Source organism: Hyla sarda, chromosome 2 (assembly GCF_029499605.1).
Source record: "Hyla sarda isolate aHylSar1 chromosome 2, aHylSar1.hap1, whole genome shotgun sequence".
NCBI classification, from domain to species: domain Eukaryota; kingdom Metazoa; phylum Chordata; class Amphibia; order Anura; family Hylidae; genus Hyla; species Hyla sarda.
Genome location: NC_079190.1, coordinates 398,479,781 through 398,496,975, shown reverse-complemented (window position 1 = coordinate 398,496,975; position 17,195 = coordinate 398,479,781). Strand labels below are relative to the sequence as shown.

Genomic DNA, 17,195 nt, shown 5'->3' with positions numbered 1-17,195 from the left:
GCCTTCTTGGACTCCGGATCTGCAGGAAATTTTATTTTGGCCTCTCTCGTCAACAGGTTCAACATCCCAGTGACCAGTCTCGCCAGACCCCTCTACATCAATTGTGTAAACAATGAAAGATTGGACTGTACCATACGTTTCCGCACGGAGCCCCTTCTAATGTGCATCGGATCTCACCACGAGAGGATTGAACTTTTGGTACTCCCCAATTGCACTTCTGAAATTCTCCTTGGACTTCCCTGGCTTCAACTTCATTCCCCAACCCTGGATTGGTCCACTGGGGAGATCAAGAGTTGGGGGCCCTCTTGTTCCAAGGACTGCCTAAAACCGGTTCCCAGTAACCCTTGCCGTGACTCTGTGGTTCCTCCTGTGACCGGTCTCCCTAAGGCCTATATGGACTTTGCGGATGTTTTTTGCAAAAAACAAGCTGAGACTCTACCTCCTCACAGGCCTTATGATTGTCCTATCGACCTCCTCCCGGGCACTACTCCACCCCGGGGCAGAATTTATCCTCTATCCGCCCCAGAGACTCTTGCCATGTCTGAATACGTCCAGGAAAATTTAAAAAAGGGCTTTATCCGTAAATCCTCCTCTCCTGCCGGAGCCGGATTTTTCTTTGTGTCCAAAAAAGATGGCTCCCTACGTCCTTGCATTGACTACCGCGGTCTTAATAAAATCACGGTTAAGAACCGCTACCCCCTACCCCTCATCTCTGAACTCTTTGATCGCCTCCAAGGTGCCCACATCTTTACCAAACTGGACTTAAGAGGTGCTTATAATCTCATCCGCATCAGAGAGGGGGATGAGTGGAAAACGGCATTTAACACCAGAGATGGACACTTTGAGTATCTGGTCATGCCCTTTGGCCTGTGCAACGCCCCTGCCGTCTTCCAAGACTTTGTTAATGAAATTTTTCGTGATCTTTTATACTCCTGTGTTGTTGTATATCTGGACGATATCCTGATTTTTTCTGCCAATCTAGAAGAACACCGCCAGCATGTCCGTATGGTTCTTCAGAGACTTCGTGACAATCAACTCTATGCCAAAATAGAGAAATGTCTGTTTGAATGCCAATCTCTTCCTTTCCTAGGATACTTGGTCTCTGGCCAGGGACTACAAATGGATCCAGACAAACTCTCTGCCGTCTTAGATTGGCCACGCCCCTCCGGACTCCGTGCTATTCAACGCTTTTTGGGGTTCGCCAATTATTACAGGCAATTTATTCCACATTTTTCTACCGTTGTGGCTCCTATCGTGGCTTTAACCAAAAAAAATGCCGATCCCAAGTCTTGGCCTCCTCAAGCGGAAGACGCCTTTAAACGGCTCAAGTCTGCCTTTTCTTCGGCTCCCGTGCTCTCCAGACCTGACCCTTCCAAACCCTTCCTATTGGAGGTTGATGCCTCCTCAGTGGGAGCTGGAGCTGTCCTTCTACAAAAAAATTCTTCCGGGCATGCTGTTACTTGTGGTTTTTTTTCTAGGACCTTCTCTCCGGCGGAGAGGAACTACTCCATCGGGGATCGAGAGCTTCTAGCCATTAAATTAGCACTTGAGGAATGGAGGCATCTGCTGGAGGGATCAAGATTTCCAGTTATTATTTACACCGATCACAAGAACCTCTCCTACCTCCAGTCTGCCCAACGGCTGAATCCTCGCCAGGCCAGGTGGTCTCTGTTCTTTGCCCGATTTAATTTTGAAATTCACTTTCACAGGGCTCTCTGTAAACAACTCAAGATTAAATTAAATTTTTCTTCTGCATATCATCCTCAATCCAATGGACAAGTAGAAAGAGTTAACCAGGTCTTGGGTGATTATTTACGACATTTTGTTTCCTCCCGCCAGGATGACTGGGCAGATCTTCTTCCATGGGCCGAATTCTCGTATAACTTCAGAGTCTCTGAATCTTCCTCCAAATCCCCATTTTTCGTGGTGTACGGCCGTCACCCTCTTCCCCCCCTCCCTACCCCGTTGCCCTCTGGTCTGCCCGCTGTGGATGAAATTTCTCGTGACCTTTCCATCATATGGAGAGAGACCCAAAATTCTCTCTTACAGGCTTCATCACGCATGAAGAAGTTCGCGGATAAGAAAAGAAGAGCTCCTCCCATTTTTTCCCCTGGAGACAAGGTATGGCTCTCCGCTAAATATGTCCGCTTCCGTGTCCCTAGCTACAAGTTGGGACCACGCTATCTTGGTCCTTTCAAAATTTTGTGCCAGATTAATCCTGTCTCTTACAAACTTCTTCTTCCTCCTTCTCTTCGTATTCCTAATGCCTTTCACGTTTCTCTTCTTAAACCACTTATCATCAACCGTTTCTCTCCCAAATCTGTTCCTCCCACTCCTGTTTCCGGCTCCTCGGACATCTTCTCCGTCAAAGAAATTCTGGCATCCAAAAAGGTCAGAGGGAAAACCTTTTTTTTAGTGGATTGGGAGGGTTGTGGTCCAGAAGAGAGATCCTGGGAACCTGAGGACAATATCCTAGACAAAAGTCTGCTCCTCAGGTTCTCAGGCTCTAAGAAGAGGGGGAGACCCAAGGGGGGGGGTACTGTTACGCCGAGCGCTCCGGGTCCCCGCTCCTCCCCGGAGCGCTCGCTACACTCTCCTCACTGCAGCGCTCCGGTCAGATCCACTGACCCGGGGCGCTGCGATACCGCCTCCAGCCGGGATGCGATTCGCGATGCGGGTAGCGCCCGCTCGCGATGCGCACCCCGGCTCCCGTACCTGACTCGCTCCCCGTCGGTCCTGTCCCGGCGCGCGCGGCCCCGCTCCTTAGGGCGCGCGCGCGCCGGGTCTTTGCGATTTAAAGGGCCACTGCGCCGCTGATTGGCGCAGTGGTTCCAATTAGTCTGATCACCTGTGCACTTCCCTATATCACCTCACTTCCCCTGCACTTCCTTGCCGGATCTTGTTGCCATCGTGCCAGTGAAAGCGTTTCCTTGTGTGTTCCTAGCCTGTGTTCCAGACCTCCTGCCGTTGCCCCTGACTACGATCCTTGCTGCCTGCCCCGACCTTCTGCTACGTCCGACCTTGCTTCTGTCTACTCCCTTGTACCGCGCCTATCTTCAGCAGCCAGAGAGGTGAGCCGTTGCTAGTGGATACGACCTGGTCACTACCGCCGCAGCAAGACCATCCCGCTTTGCGGCGGGCTCTGGTGAAAACCAGTAGTGACTTAGAACCGGTCCACTAGCACGGTCCTCGCCATCCCTCTCTGGCACAGAGGATCCACCTCCTGCCAGCCGGCATCGTGACACACCTGTAATTTATCTTCAGATTCTAAGTTCTGCCTTGGTTCTGGCCCTTCTTTTGGCATAGTTGGTATTGAAGCGCTTGATCCCCCTCTAAAAAAGAGGGCACAGAGGAAGAGGGCAATCCACATGTTGATGGAGATCTGGATTGACTAGGTCCTTGTGTTCTACCTGGTCCACGTCCACATCTCCCCCCCCCCCCCTGTGGGTCTACTGTTCCTGTAATTACCACCTCCTCTACCTCTCGTTGTTATGCCTATCTGAATCTGATTGGTCTGCTTCTGAGGATGATACTTCTGTCTCTATCTCTCTAACAGTTATAGTTTTAATTTAAAAAAGGGGTTTGCTGAACTCAACTGTACCCTTAATCATGTCTGATTTTCAAATTTAGCAGTGAGTAAGAGTGCAGTATGAGCATCGGAAACATGTTTTTTTTTTTTTTTGGGGGGGGGTTACACATTGTATATTCTGCACTGGTCTGGTCTTTTTTGCTGGATTGCTCTGCAGATGCACCTGGTGGAGATGTTTTCTGTGTGGACAAGAGGCTGGCAGCTTCATGGGGCAGCTGAGCTAATATTCTTTTTACTACTATACAGGAACGTCCTCTGAGAGTGGCACAGAGCAGGTGAGGAGACCTCTGGCCGCCATCTTCACTCATCGGACCCCCGCGATCGTGCTGCAGGTGGTCCAATGAGTGTCACTAAGCCCAGAAATTTGCTTGATCGCTGATATCCGCCATTAGCGGTGAGGTGCCATCTGCTGAACATGAAGCTCATGTAAATGTACCTCATGATGTGCTAAGTACCAGGACACCATTATGTACATTTATTACATGAATCCTCTAGAGGTTAATATTTCTTTATTTTTATTTATAAATGTTTACTGTACCATTAATGCCTACACTAATGTTTTCAGTTGCCTTTTAATATGCATTCAAGATGGTTGAAGTTACACAGAGAAAATTCATAGTTGGAAGCCTAAAATAATTTAAAGTGATGATTTAAATATATTTAGACATACAGAAAAGAGAGAATTTATACTAAGGCAATATACTTCAATGTCTCATCATAATGTAACCGAACCATATGAAGATACTGAATTACACATCTTCCCCCCGTAGGTGTCCAGTCTTCATTATCAAGTGTCACTGATCTTACTAAACAGTTCACATTGATGACACTTTTTGTCATTTTTGTACCTTGTGAATCTGAACTGTTTAGCAAGATCAGTGACACTTGATAATGAAGACGGGACACCTACCAGGGGAAGATGTGTAATTCAGTATCTTCATATGGTAATCGATTACATTATGATGAGACATTGAAGTAAATGGTAACCCAATCCTGCTATGTAGGTAGACTACATATTAATGGTATATTGGCATATCAATAAAAAGACTTGCTGTAAACCATACAGTTAAGTTAAATGATAATTTATTCAGCAGCAACAGAAACATAACAGAAATGAAAAAAGTATATTGATAAATACACCGATCAGCCATAACACTGAAACCAGATGAAGTGATTAACATTATGTAACTATGACAACAGTCAACAAGGGGAATAAATTAGGCACCAGGGAAGAACTAGTTCTTGATACTGATGTGCTGGAAAGAGAAAATATGGACAAATGTAAGGATCTGGGCAATTTTAAAAAGGGACAGTATGTGATGGCTAGATGACAAGGTCAGTGCTGTGTCCTCTGCCAAAAGCACCTACAATGGGCACATGAGCATTAATACTGGGTGGAAAAAGGACATGTCTGATAAATTAGAGTTTGATTGTTTTTTCAACATCATGTGGATAGCCGGATGCATGTGCATTGCTTGGTGCTAGGATATACTATGGAAAGAAGCCAGCAGAGGCAATGTGATGCCCTGGGCAGTGCTCTACTGTGAAACTGTTGGTCTTTGAATTATGTGAATGTTATTTTGATATTTTGACACATACCACCTACCTAAACATTGCTGCAGACTATTTACATCCCTTTATGGTAACGGTATTTCCTTATAGCAGTTGCCTTCTTTCAGTAGGATCATATGCCCTGCCATAATGCAAAAACTTTTCAAAAATAGCTAGGGGAATATGAGAGAGTTCAAGGTGTTGGCTTGGCCTCCAAAGCACCAGATCTCACTCTTATTCAGCATAGTGGGATGTGCTGAAAAATCAAGTCTGATCTGCTGTAAAATTTCTTAGTGCCAGATACCACAGGTCACCTTGGGAGATCTTGTGATTTAAATTTCTCTAAGAGCCGAGGTACATGCTCTCCAATCACCCAAAGTGCAAGAAAAAGTGCAAACGTGTTACACAAAAAAAAAGTGCACAAAGGATGCGGTCTACTGCAAGCCCTTCTCCGATAGGAGAGAGGCCCCCAACAAACCTACCTGTCACCTCCGGACCAAAAGGTACCTGCGAGGTTCCAAGTTCGATGCCCCTTATGCCCATCCATCTACAGGTCAGAGCATTTTTTTACAGCATAAGGTAAACCTACACAATGTTAGGCTATAAAGCTTTTTCATTTTTATGTTATGGCTAGTCAGCGTATTTGTTGTTACAAGAGCATAACTTACAAATGTGGAATTGCAGCTATTTTTATCTACATAGTAGTAAACATTTCAACTGTGCAATTATTTGCACTAATCATAACATGCATATTCATGTGCAAGAGAACAACAAAATATCTTCCAAAGGGTCTATGATTGTATGAAATACTTATATTACAATTTTAATTGTGAGATTCAGCAAAATTCAAGGCAAAGCAGTAAGATTTATAAGATTCTAACTTACAAGCCATTTAGTTCTTCCTCAAAAATAAACAACTGTTCAAAACACTATTCACTGAAAAAAATACATAATATATAAATTAGATGTTCTGGAAAGTGCCCATATGAATCCCAATGCATTTGCCAATAGCTGTCTGTTGCGTACCTTTATTAGGCTCAGGTAATGTATAGCTTTAAATGTGTCTGTAACAGACTAACTGGGTAACACCTCCGGTATAATAATTCTTTCGTAGGATGCATCTTCTTACTATACTATAAAGCACTTTATGTAGGTGCCACTTCTTTGTTATCTAAAGAGAACTTACATACATTTGATAAGCCAAATATGGCAAACTTCATTACTATGTGCAAATGTGCAAAAAAGGCTTTGTATTCTCTGCAAACAACATATTTAGTAAGAAACATGGCCTACATTATATAACATTCGTACCAATGCATTCTGCGGTTGAACTGATCATGTCAATTTCATCTAAGGAGAATCTCAAGAAACTTGGAAATCTGTGGCACCATTCTGTTACATAATGGACAAAAAATATAGATCTGGTTTTGTGGAGAAAAAAATATGGAACAGAAAAAGGCCTTCAGACAACTAATAAGTTACAAAGTGTAACAAGTGTAAGTTTAAAGGGAACCAGTCACATTAAACATGATGTCTGATTCACAATACAGCTGCGGGACCTGTTGGGGAAATTTAAAAACCGTCCACTGCCGTATCCCCACTGGACCCGTGTTGCACTCCATTTCTTTGAATGAGCCGAACAGAGTCAGATAGTTACTCTGGTCAGCTAATTTTTGGACCGTATCCGGTTTTGTTGCCAGACTGGAAACCGTGGTCTGCCATGGTGTTTAGTCCGGCAATAAAACTGATGCAGATCATAAATGAGTCTTCATTCGACTCCATTCGGAGTGCGCCGCTGGTCCGGTGGGGATATGGCAGCGGGCAGTGTTCAATTTTTTCTGCCGTACTGCAGCCGTATTGCACAAACGTGGTGTGAATGCACCCTTATCAGTAAGATGGCGCTAAGCAGACTGATATGTAGTTTTGAGGAAAAGATTCAGTATACCTTGTTTTTTTTGTTTTTTTTAATTCCTGCTTTATCTATGCTTAGGAGTCCAGTGGGTGGGCTTAAGCAATAACTGACAGACTTTCCTGTATGCTCCTAAGCTCAGAATTGACAGACCTCTACAAGTTATTTGAACCTTTTTCCACAGATCCATATATATATATATATATATATATATATACATATATATATATATATATATATATATATATATATATATATATATATAAATCTCCTCAGCTTTATGATTAACATTACTGGTTCCCTTAAAACTATTAATGCAACTTGCACACCTAGTCTTCATACGCAAATTAATATTAAACTTAATATATAAAATAAATATATAAAAATACAGTAAAGAAAGATGGCTAATGCACTAAACAAGGCATAAAAACATTATTTCCTGTGTCGATGTCCTGGATTCCAATATAAACCTCTCAGTTCTTTTCACTTGGCTAATATATAGACCAATATAAGTTTATTAGAGGAACAGCGACTAATTTCAGCTGTGCTTGATAGTCCAAGGCAGCTACGTTCAGTGAAGGTTGAAATATACAAGCCGCTAGTATTCTCACATCTAGAGTGCAGGATTCCCAGACAAGGCATGTCAAATGAGCAAGAGATCCAGCTATATCTGATCAATGAAATGCACGCTTCCCCTATTGGAAGTCCTTCTCAAAGAATTCTGTTGTAAATCACCGTTCCTGATGGACGGCCTTCCAGCAAATTCTTGAAGTGGCATCTCACCATTCCGCGGCATAAAGGTAACACCATTTTTCTCCTTATAGACATTGCCTGAAAATACAGAATTAAAGTATACTTAAGTTCCAAATATATAACTACACAAAAAATATTTTCTAACTTTTATAGCTAATTAAAGGGGTACTCCGCTGCTTAGCATTTGGAACAAACTGTTCCGAACGCTGGAGCCGGCAGCTCATTATGTCATAGCCCCGCCCCCTCATAATGTCATGCCCCGCCCCTCAATGCAAGTCTATGGGAGGGGGCGTGACAGCCGTCACGCCCCCTCCCATAGACTTGCATTGAGGGGGCGGCCGTCTCGTCATGAGGGGGCGGGGCTATGACGTCACAAGCTCCCGGCACCATTATATATATGTACATGATATTTTTAAATCTCTCTTGCATTTAAAATCCATGTTGTCAGAACTTCTAAATCTTTATTTTACAACTGTAGCACAGTTTTAAAACCACAATAAAAACTGCAGCAAAACCACAAATATTTCTTCTGTTGCAGAATTTGACATAATTTTTGTGTGCATTTGTTGAGGACATCAGCGGGAATCCTGATTTTGATTGTTGTGAAGTGCTCACAATGTGACAACCCCTTACTGAAGTAACCAATCTAAAAAGTAAATATAGTTGGGGTTGGTTGCTCTAGAAAAGTTCTGAGTAGACAAGATTTTTTTTCTAAACATTACGAATATAGAGAAAGCAAGCATACAAAGCTCACCATTTGTATTTGGGTGCAGTGAGTACTCATTTGACACTAGTAATGTTGTAGAATTTGTATTACTGGTTGACTGAATAGAGTTGCTGGAACTGCTGGATACTCCTTGTTTTGAAGTCTGTTTCCTTAGTTTGTTGGTAGCTGTTTTACTCCAATCTAAATGCAAGAAATACCATGCTTCATTATAAGTAGCAATAAAAAGTGCACACAAAACACTCAACACCTCCATCAAAGTCTCTAGTGCCACAGAGCTGACAGGATTCAGACAAGTTTTGCAGACCTCCTCAAAAAATGTGTCCTCACCTAACTAGCACCTTTATAGCTCACACTATGCTGGATTTTTTAGCGATGAATTCAGGGAACATGAAATTTTTTTCCCATACATGGTTACCCTGTCCTTCTCCCAGCACTGCAAAGACATTTAAAGGGGTACTCCGCCCCTGGCATGTAATCCACTATCCAAAGGATAGGGGATAAGATGTCAGATCGCCGCGGTCCTGCTGCTGGGGAGCCCTGGGATCCCCGCTGCGGCACCCCGCTATCATTACAGCACAGAGCGAGTTCGCTCTGTGCGTAATGACGGGCGATACAGGGGCTGGAACATCGTTATGTCACGGCTCCGCCCCTCGTGACATCACGGCCCGCCCCTTTCAATACAAGTCTATGGGAGGGGACGTGGCGGTCGTCACGCCCCCTCCCATAGACATGCATTAAGGGGACGGGCCGAGATATCACGAGGGGTGGAGCCATGACGTCACGCTGCTCCGTCCCCCGTATCGCCCGTCATTACGCACAGAGTGAACTAGCTCTGTGCTGTAATGAGAGCGCGGTGCCGCAGCGGGGATCCCAGGGCTCCCCAGCAGCAGGACCGCGGCGATCTGACATCTTATCCCCTATCCTTTGGATAGGGGATAAGATGTCTAGGGGCGGAGTACCCCTTTAATGAAAGCCTTGCTGGACTTTAGATACTATATTATACAGGTGAAACTCGAAAAATTAGAATATCATACAAAAGTCCATAGTATTTCATTAATGCAACTTACAAGGTAAGGCAGCACGAAGTGCTCCAAAATCTCCTGGTAGACGGATGCGCTGACCCGCGACTTAAAAGGGTACTCCCGTGCAAAAACTTTTTTTTTTAAATCAACTGATGCCAGAAAGTTAAACAGATTTGTAAATTACTTCTATTAAAAAATATTAATCCTTCCAATACTTATTAGCTGCTGAATACTACAGAGGAAATGGTTTTCTTTTTGAAAGCTCTCTGCTGACATCATGACCACAGTGCTCTCTGCTGACATCCCTGTCCATTTTAAGAACTGTCCAGAGTAGTAAAAAATCCACATAGCAAACATATTCTGCTCTGGACAGTTCCTAAAATGGACAGAGAAGTCAGCAGAGAGCACTGTGGTCATGATGTCAGCAGGGAGCTCTGTGTTCCAAAAAGAAAACCATTTCCTCTGTAGAATTCAGCAGCTAAGTACTGGACAGATTAATATTTTTTAATAGAAGTAATTTACAAATCTGTTTAACTTTCTGGCACCAGTTGATTTTTTTTTTTTTAAGTTTTCCATGGGTGTACCCCTTTAATGAAGCACAGTGGACCAACACCAGCAGATGACATGGCTCCCCAAATCATAGTAATTGGGGGGGCTTTGGGGTTTTTATTTGGTGTTTTCATCACAATTATGCCAAATCACGGCTTGAACTATCTTGCTTTGCATGTAATGAGTCTCTCTCATATATTACTTTCACCTTTTAAGTTGCATTACTGAAATAAATTAACTTTGCATGATATTCAAATTTTTTCGAGTTTTATCTCTAGATACTTATACCATTCATTTAACTAGCTTCTTATCCCCTGCATAGGTAATAGGCACACATAACAGGAATAGTATAGATTTGTCAGCTTTGGTGATGTATTTTCATGTACTTTCTGAACTTTAGTTGGACTACTTGTTTTACTTTGTTGTACTTTCTTTGCGTCATATTTGGCCTATGTTCTCTGTCCGACTTGTATTATTTGCTGTTTATTTTGAAAACTAATAAAAAAACTATTGAATGTTCTGATTTTGAAAACTGTGACATGAATGCTGTTTTGCTTTAGTGATCCCTGCAGCCAGACTCAATGGTAGTGTATCCTTTAGAACGTGCCACCTGTGTCTGGATGGTGGACAAGAAAACCATGGGAGATGCTTGTGCTTGTTGGCAAATCAAATTATCCTCTATACTGGTGGTCTGTCTTGGCCGTCTGGAGCTTGTTCACGGTGTGTGCCTTCACTACTCTTAACACCGGACAACTTGGTCAGAATGTCGAAAAGATCATCCTGCTTCTCTCATTCCAATGATGCATCCCCTCTCAATGTCTGTCAACTGAGCAAAATGGCTTCATGGAGACTTCCTAGAGACATGCCTAGCAGTCAATTATCTTTCACCAAGAGGTACACTACCCAAAGGAAGCCTTTGAGAGCCTTTCTTATAGAGTAGCAGCAAAAGTACTTTTATACCCTTTGGTGGTAAGACCCAGTGTCTAATCAGATCACACCATAAATGATTTACATATCTGCCTGAGACATAACTGCATGCTAAGTTTTGCAGCAAAACAGGATTTTTATCTGGGTGTTTTTTTTTACTGCCAGTGAGTGCAGATTAACCTATTTAAATGCGTTAAACTCTCATAGTATCAATTGCAGTTGCATAATACTTACGCTAATGTTTAAAATGTGCAAAACATAGGTGGTACGTAGGTGGTAAGTCATGCTGTCAAAATGATACAGCACTATTGCACTTCTTAATTTCCAAAGCTCCAGTAGACCACTGTACAGGCTCTAAAAATGTTATACAGTGCTGTAAAGTATGTCTACTAAATAGCAGTTACAAAGGTCCAATGGCTTTGATTTTATCTGTTTGCTATGTGACTGCATAATAAAAACTAACTATATGGAGCCACTTCTTTTATTGTGCTGTATTTTTTAATACATTTAATATTTGTAGTTTTCCCACCTTAATCATTTATGGATTGTAAATTATCTAGTCCAGGCTTTGAAATGAGTGCAGTAAGAAGTAGGAGCAATTTTGAGATAGGAGACAAATATGATCTGCAGCTTACTGAAGAAGGAGCTCTGGCTGCTCCAATACATGTTTAGTCAGTTGAAGTAAAGCTATACATCATAGTATGCGATTGTAAGCTATTTTAGCTGTTGATGTACTAAAAGTGTATATTCCATGCATTAGATCATGCTGAATTCAGCACTGCTGCTATCACAGAGTTATCAGGGTGACTACCACAGCTGAAGTCCCAGCACCATCTAATCTCCATTGCGTACCTGGACATACAGTGGCCAAACTTACAGGTAGGTGAAAGCAGAGCCAATGTAAATCTTTTCATATGCCATTTGGTAAAACAGCCTTCATCTTGCCTCATAAAGTGTCCAGGTGCTACACTGTGCTACATTATAATATATATTAGCTCATGTATAAGTGGCGTATATAAAAGAGCAATGAATTTAGTTCATTATAAGCTTTACCAGAATTTTCAGCAAGCCTGAATCTTCCACAGCAAAGATAACGCCTCCACTGCTTGCGGACATTTTCCTTGGCTACACAGTAGAAGAAAAATATGAAGAAACCTAGAAAAGAAACATACTATTTATTTCTTGTTGCCCATATAATGCCAAGTATTTACCAATTTAGTACACAGATCGTAATCCTGTGCTGTCCTTACTATTTAGATTTCTTTGACATACCATAAAATATTAACCCCTTAACAACTACAGGCATATATATGGTTGTGGTTATGATTATTTTCAGAAGTATGACAAAATCAAACCTATATAAGTAGGGTATCATTTTAATCGTATGGACCTACAGAATAAAGAGAAGGTGTCATTTGTACTGAAAAATTTACTGGGTAAAAATGGAAGCCGACAAAGGCTACAAAATGGATAAAATGACAGATGTAATTACAAAGTAGAATTGGTGGTGCAAAAAAAAAAAAGCCATCATATGGAATTTTTGGTGCAGGGTTATGGTTTTTAAAATGTAAGGAGGAAAAAACAAAGGTGCAAAAACTGAAAAACGCTTGGTCCTTAAGGAGTTAATTATTATTATTATTTTAATAATAACATATATTAAAGTGGCCATGGGATATTGTAGTGAAAAAAAAATACCATCATATATATATATCTCAAATAAAATCTGTATTTTTCTGTGATCAGACATTTATTCCCTATTCAATTGGATAGGGAATAAGTGGAAAGGGGGATAACTGTCTATGGTACCACCCCTTTAACTCCTTAAAGATATAGCATATTTTTTATTTTTTTTTGCATTTTCATCTCTTTCCTCCTTGCATTTTAATAGTCATAATTCTTGCAATATTTGAATCTACAGGGCCATATGCAATATTGTTTTATGCGGGACCAATTGTACATTGTAATGACATCAAAACCTACAGTGAAACGAAAAAAAAAATTTGTGGGGCAAAAGAAAAAAGCATGCAGTTTCGTCAAGCCAGATGCAACAGTGCACCCGAGGCTTGGGAATGCCCTATATGCATCAAGCCTCATTTGCATAATTTGAAAACCAGAATGATGGAGCAATGAAGGCACGCATCACAAAAATGGTAGGCACCAATGTTATCAGCGTCACCCACACAACAAGCCTTTACCAATAGGTTAGTGCAAGTGAAGCTGATGACAGATTCGCTTTAAAGGTAGGGTCACACATAACAGATCCGTAGTGTATTTTACGCTGCTGATCTGCCGGTGACCCGACCCTATATGGGAGATACAATGATAAATACATCACGGGGCTACAAAGTCATGTACAAAAAAATAGCATATTTAATTTAAATACATCACATGCAAGAGAAGGGTATGAACAATTATAGAAAGCTACTCCATGACCCCTCAATATAAATGCAATAGATTACAGGATTAATGGTGTGCTGTGCCTCCCTGTTATCTATTGGGGTTAAAGAGGCAACCACATGGCAGACATAAATAGTATCAGACAATTTCAAAATGTGTGTTAAGACTCACCTTGTAAACTGTTGAATATAGTAAACAGGTACATGATAACTGTTCTCCCAGGACCAAATGAAAAGAAGCCCAACCCCCAGGTGATGCCCAGTAGAAAAGTAATTCCAGCCACACTGCGCAGGTCTTGAAGGGTAGTCTTCCTCTGGTAGCCCAGTTGTTTCTGCTTCTTGATGCGACACAGTTGTATGAGGACCACAACAAACATGCTGATGTTCAACAGGAATATTATAGCAAAGTATCCGACTACGGTGATCCAGAATACAGTGTTGTCCACCCAGCAGCTATAATGGAAAAGGAATATGAAAGTTAATTGTTTAACCCCTTAAGGACGCAGCCCATTTGGGCCTTAAGGAGGCAGAAAATTTTATTTTTACGTTTTCATTTTTTCCTCCTCGCCTTCAAAAAATCATAACTCTTTTATATTTTCATCCACAGACTAGTATGAGGGCTTGGTTTTTGCGCGACCAGTGGTCCGTTGTAATGTCATCACTCACTTTACCATAAAATGTATGGCGCAACCAAAAAAATTCTATTTGTGTGGGGAAATTAAAACGAAAACCGCAATTTTGCTCATTTTGGAAGGTTTCGTTTTCACGCCGTACAATTTATGGTAAAAGTGACGTGTGTTCTTTATTCTTTGGGTCAATACGATTAAAATGATACTCATGATAACATACTTTTCTATTACTGTTGCGCTTAAAAAAAAATCACAAACTTTTTAACCAAATTAGTACGTTTAAGATCCCCCTATTTTGAAGACCTATAACTTTTTCATTTTTCCGTATAAGCGGCGGTATGAGGGCTCAATTTTTGCACCGTGATCTGTACTTTTTATTGATACCATATTTGCTTATATAAAACTTTTAATACATTTTTTATGAAATTTTTTCGGAATAAAATGTTATAAAAAAGTAGCTATTTTGGACTTTTTTTTTTACGTTCACGCCGTTCACCGTACGGTATCATTAACATTTTATTTTAATAGTTCAGATATTTACGCACGCGGTGATACCAAATATGTATATCAAATATTTTTTAACACTTTTTGCGGGTGAAATAGGGAAAATGGGGCAATTTACGTTTTTATTGGGGGAGGGTTTTTCAAATTTTTTTTACTTAATTTTTTTTACTTTTTTTACTTTTATTTTTACACTTTAATAGTCCCCATAGGGGACTATTTATAGCAATCATTCGATTGCTAATCCTGTTCAGTGCTATGTATAGGACATAGCACTGATCAGGGTTATTGGTCATCTTCTGCTCTGGTCTGCAGGAAGGCAAATCAGAGCAGAAGACTCCCGGAAGGCAGCGGAGGCAGGTGAGGGGACCTCCGGCTGCTGTGCTGAATGATCGGATCGCCGCGGCAGTGCTGCGGACGATCCGATCATCCAATTAAGTGACCGCGATGCTGCAGAAGCCGTGATCGGTATTGATCACGGCATCTGAGGGGTTAATGGCGGACATCCGCGGGATCGGGGCATCGCTCCGATGCTAGTGGTTATGCTTAGGACGTAAATGTACATCCTGGTGCGTTAAGTAACGCATCACCAGGACGTACATTTACGTCCTTCGTCGTTAAGGGATTAATACAGAGACACAGAACTGGCTTAACAAAAACACATTTAAATATTGAAATATGAGGCAAAATTTGCTAGTACCAAGACATTCTCTTACTTGAAGTTTATCAATGCAAAACAAAATACAAGCATGTGTCACTTGACTAATTTATGTTACAAGGTCTCAGGTGTGAGTGGGGAGCAGATGTCTTAAATTTGGTGTTATCGCTCTCACACTCTCTGCATATTCAATACTGGTCAGTGGAAGTTCCACATGGCCCTTCATGGCAAAGAACTCTCCGGGGATCTGAAAAAAGGATAGTTGCTCTACATAAAGATGTGCTATGCTACAAAGGGTGTTGCCAAGACAGTTGCCATGCAACTGAGCTAGAGGGTTGGTGTGTTGCCTTGGCCAAAATCAAAAGTGGGGCCCATTGGAGCACCTTCTCTGACTGTGGATGTTATCTTCTCTTTCCTTCTTCATCCAGCCCAAACAAATATAATGATCTCTCCTGATGACTGCAGACTATACTAAGGCATCTGTGGCCGCTTACTTCTGCAGCCATCCCCACCTCTATAGCAGAACAACCCTTTACACTGCCATCCTGCTGCTTTGACCAATAATGTGCATGTATTCTCCACATGTGCCTCCATTACCATGCCTACAGGGCTGCCCAATACCACCAATCATACTACTTGAGAACAGAGGTCCTGCCCCCTAGGTGAATAGAGCAGTAGCGCATATGATTGCCCACCACTCCATTTATTCTCTATTGTATCTCTGCATATTGACTGAAGCTTAGCGCTCAGCAATGTTTATAACTCCCATAGGAGGAGAACAGGGACCTCCATTCTCAAGATCAGTGGGGGTCCACACGCTCAGACCCCACCAAACAGATACTTACAGAACAGTTTAAATCCTGTGATCAGGTGATAACCTTTAACCCCTTAATGATACATAACATAAATGTACAGGGCTGCGATCTGGTAATTCACAAACATACATTTACAGGAAATGCACTTGCTTCACTACTGAAAGCAACCGGAGACTCACCGCTAATGGAGGACATCAGCCATCATGCTAATGTCCACCATTAACCCTTCAGATGCCACACAATCACGGGAGTCCGATGTGTCCAAATGGTGGCCAGAGGTCTCTTACCCTCCTTCATTATGCAGGATGGCCGATCTTCTTGAGCAGGCTAAACAAGAAGATTGCCAATAGTACTGATCAGTACTATGTTATAAAATTTTTGTTCACGTCATTTTAGGAACTGTCCAGAGTAGAAGCAAATTGCCATAGAAAATCTATCCTGCTCTGGACAGTTCCTGACATGGACAGAGGTGTCAGCAGAGAGCACTGTGGTCATGCAGAAAGGAAATTCAAAAAGAAAAGAACTTCCTGTGGATCATAACAGCAGCTGATAAGTACTGCAATGATTAAGATTTTTAATACAAGTAATTTACAAATCTGTTTAACTTTCTGGCACCAGTTGATTAAAAAAAAAAATGTTTTCCAGTGGAGTACCCCTTTAACCCCTTCATGACCCAGCCCATTTTCACCTTCAGGACCTGGGCATTTTTTGAAAATCTGACCACTGTCACTTTAAACATTAATAACTCTGGAATGCTTTTACTTATCATTCTGATTCCGAGATTGTTTTTTCGTGACATATTCTACTTTATGTTATTGGTAAAATTTCACTGATATTTGCATCCTGTCTTGGTAAAAAATCTAAAAATTTCATGAAATTTTGAAAATTTAGCATTTTTTAACTTTGAAAGTCTCTGCTTGAAAGGATATTCCAAATAAATTACATATTGATTCACATATACAATATGTCTACTTTGTGTTTGCATAAAAAAATTGACAAGTTTTTACTTTTGAAAGACACCAGAGGGCTTCAAAGTTCCGCAGCAATTTTCCAATTTTTCTCAAGATTTTCAAAATCGTAATTTTTCAGGGCCCAGTTCAGGTTGGAAGTGGATTTTAAGGGTCTTCATATTAAAAATACCCCATAAATGACCCCATTATAAAAACTGC

The 17,195-nt window shown here is 41.4% G+C and overlaps 1 protein-coding gene across 2 annotated transcripts in view; it reads right to left on the bottom strand.

The window, feature by feature from the left end:
- Window positions 1–7,326: 7,326 nt before the first annotated feature.
- Window positions 7,327–17,195, bottom strand: part of ADGRG2 (adhesion G protein-coupled receptor G2) — a 203,901-nt gene continuing 194,032 nt past the window's right edge. For both annotated transcript variants that reach the window (XM_056558757.1, XM_056558758.1), the window contains 4 exons: window positions 13,596–13,876; window positions 12,081–12,182; window positions 8,557–8,709; window positions 7,327–7,880 (listed from right to left, as the gene is read on the bottom strand). In XM_056558757.1, the coding sequence (XP_056414732.1) occupies window positions 7,714–7,880; window positions 8,557–8,709; window positions 12,081–12,182; window positions 13,596–13,876 (703 nt within the window). In that variant the 3' untranslated portion in view covers window positions 7,327–7,713. The remainder of the gene's footprint in view (window positions 7,881–8,556; window positions 8,710–12,080; window positions 12,183–13,595; window positions 13,877–17,195) is intronic.